The sequence below is a fragment of the Verticillium alfalfae genome, genomic scaffold (assembly GCF_000150825.1).
Source record: "Verticillium alfalfae VaMs.102 supercont1.1 genomic scaffold, whole genome shotgun sequence".
Lineage (NCBI taxonomy): Eukaryota > Fungi > Ascomycota > Sordariomycetes > Glomerellales > Plectosphaerellaceae > Verticillium > Verticillium alfalfae.
In genome coordinates this window covers 1,161,056-1,163,013 of record NW_003315038.1, presented here as the reverse complement: position 1 = coordinate 1,163,013, position 1,958 = coordinate 1,161,056, and the positions used below count along the sequence as shown (strand labels likewise).

General features: G+C 57.3%; 1 protein-coding gene across 1 annotated transcript in view; it reads right to left on the bottom strand.

Moving 5' to 3' along the window:
* The window catches only part of VDBG_00364 (mitosis inhibitor protein kinase SWE1), a gene marked incomplete at both ends in the record, with an annotated part of 3,643 nt that extends 2,331 nt beyond the window's left edge, over positions 1 to 1,312 (bottom strand). Inside the window, one exon of the mRNA XM_003008637.1 lies at positions 34 to 1,312. Within this exon, the coding sequence (XP_003008683.1) occupies positions 34 to 1,312 (1,279 nt within the window). The remainder of the gene's footprint in view (positions 1 to 33) is intronic.
* Between the last annotated feature and the right edge of the window lie 646 nt (positions 1,313 to 1,958).

The following is a 1,958-nucleotide window of genomic DNA, read 5'->3' as shown; positions in this document are numbered from 1 at the left end:
AATGACGGCAGGCTCCTTCTTGCAGACTGTTACCGCTGGACGAGGTGGTCAGCGTCTTCGATAGCGGATGAGGCTGGTTGGACGAGCGATCGACCGGGTGTACGGAGGGGTTAGGGAGAGGAATGCTAGACGAGAATGGGCTGTCGCGATTGATCTGAGGAGGTAGAAACTGGTCGAGCGATAGGCGAGGACGGTTCTTGGCGTTGGGTGTCGAAAAGTCTCCGCTCATCTGAGCTAGATGGTTCGCGCCCGAACGGCGGCCCCACGAGCTTCGGTCATGCTGTCGCTGCTGAAGTGTGGATTTCCTTAACGACCCGGTCCTCCGAGGAATGGATGGTGCTGGCGGTGTGGGCGAAGGAAGCGGCTCACGGTGCGCGACCGAGCCACTACCGAAAAGCTCGTATTCACGGTTGCTACTGCTGGTGTCGTCATGAATCTCGAAGTTCGTTGACGACGGGACGGGTGTCGACCCCCCAAAAATATTCGCGCCCGTCTCGGTATATCCGAAGCTCGCAATTCCGTGCAGACTGCGTCGTTTAGCAACGGGACTGCTGACATTCGGCTGGTCGAGATCCATGATAGCGTCGCTGCGCTTCAATGCGCCCGAACCAGCCGTTCCTGGCGGCAGTTCAGAATTGTCCATGGCTCTGAAGATGTTTTGATGCACAGAGCCGGAGACGTCGAGGTGAAGGCTGTGGCGGGATGACTTTTCCAGCGGTCTCCTTGGAATGGAACTCCTGGGAAGCGGGCTTCGTGGCGTGGTGGAAATGTTGTTGCTGTTGCTGCTACTGTTCTCCTGGCCGGGTGAGTCAGGACCTGGCATAGAACCCGGAATGTCTGTCTCGTTGGTGACACTCAGGGTACGCTTGAGGGGCGACTTCGGGGATGCTCTCAGCCTCGAGAACGGCCGGGGAGGTGTCGAAGATTGCTTTTTCGCGGAGCGCAGCGAGAGCTTGACATTGGGTGAGAAAATAGAAGACGCGGTGGGAGGTGGGTGTTGGGGAGTTGTAGACACGAAGTTGGATGGGGGTGTAGTCGTGGCCGGCTGCTGTGATGGAGTCTGGCTCCTTGTGGACATGCTAGGGCTGTATCGGCGGCAAGGTGACCGATCCACGGGTGAGTGGGAGTTGTTTGGGGAATCCGACCCGTGCGGGTGCGGGTGCGGGTTGGTGCGAGCGAGGTTGAATCTTGATGGTGATCGTGAAAGAGATCGCCTCAGACTCCTGACAGAGGTAGCCAGGACGTCAACGTGATGAACGTGGGTCGGGCTCGGCACGGTGAGTGTGCCACCACCGCCGCCAGAGTAGGACATGGCTAGTGTGTGGACTTGTTCGAGGTCAAGATGCCGATTTGAGGTCTGGATACTGCGCCTTCCCAGACAACCGGAATTAGGATGCGCAGAGTGCAGACAAGTTACGAGGCAATGTGCTCGTATCTCGATGTTTGCAAGTCGAGTGTGTGCAATGCTCCTTACTGCTCTTCGGAGAATGCGAGCAAGATTGGATCAAGCTTCTGTTGCGACTTCCTGAGACGCGAAGATGACTGTGAGCACACTCGTTGATGGATTTCCAGTCGCTTGAGACTATTTTGGTACCACGGGTGAGCGCGCAAGGATACGTATCTGCGATATGCGTGTCGGCGAATCGCGGATACAGAGGCGAGAGGGCGATGGTCTGTGGAATCTCCAACTGTCGAGGGATCGTGCAAAATGTCGCTGGGAGGGTGATGTGAGGCTGGGGAGAGAAGAGAACCCGGCGCGTTCAAAGCATGGCGTGGGATCGCAAGCAGATCACAGGGGATGAGGACCCATTCCCTCAGTCAAGTGAAGTGCTGCTGCGCTGCTTCTCTGTTGGCGTATCGAGTATCTGATGTCGATGTCGATGTCGGGCGGCTGCGCGCGGTCTTCGAGGAATGCGATCGATGGTTGAACGGGTTGGCAAGGTGAAGAGTTGGGAAGT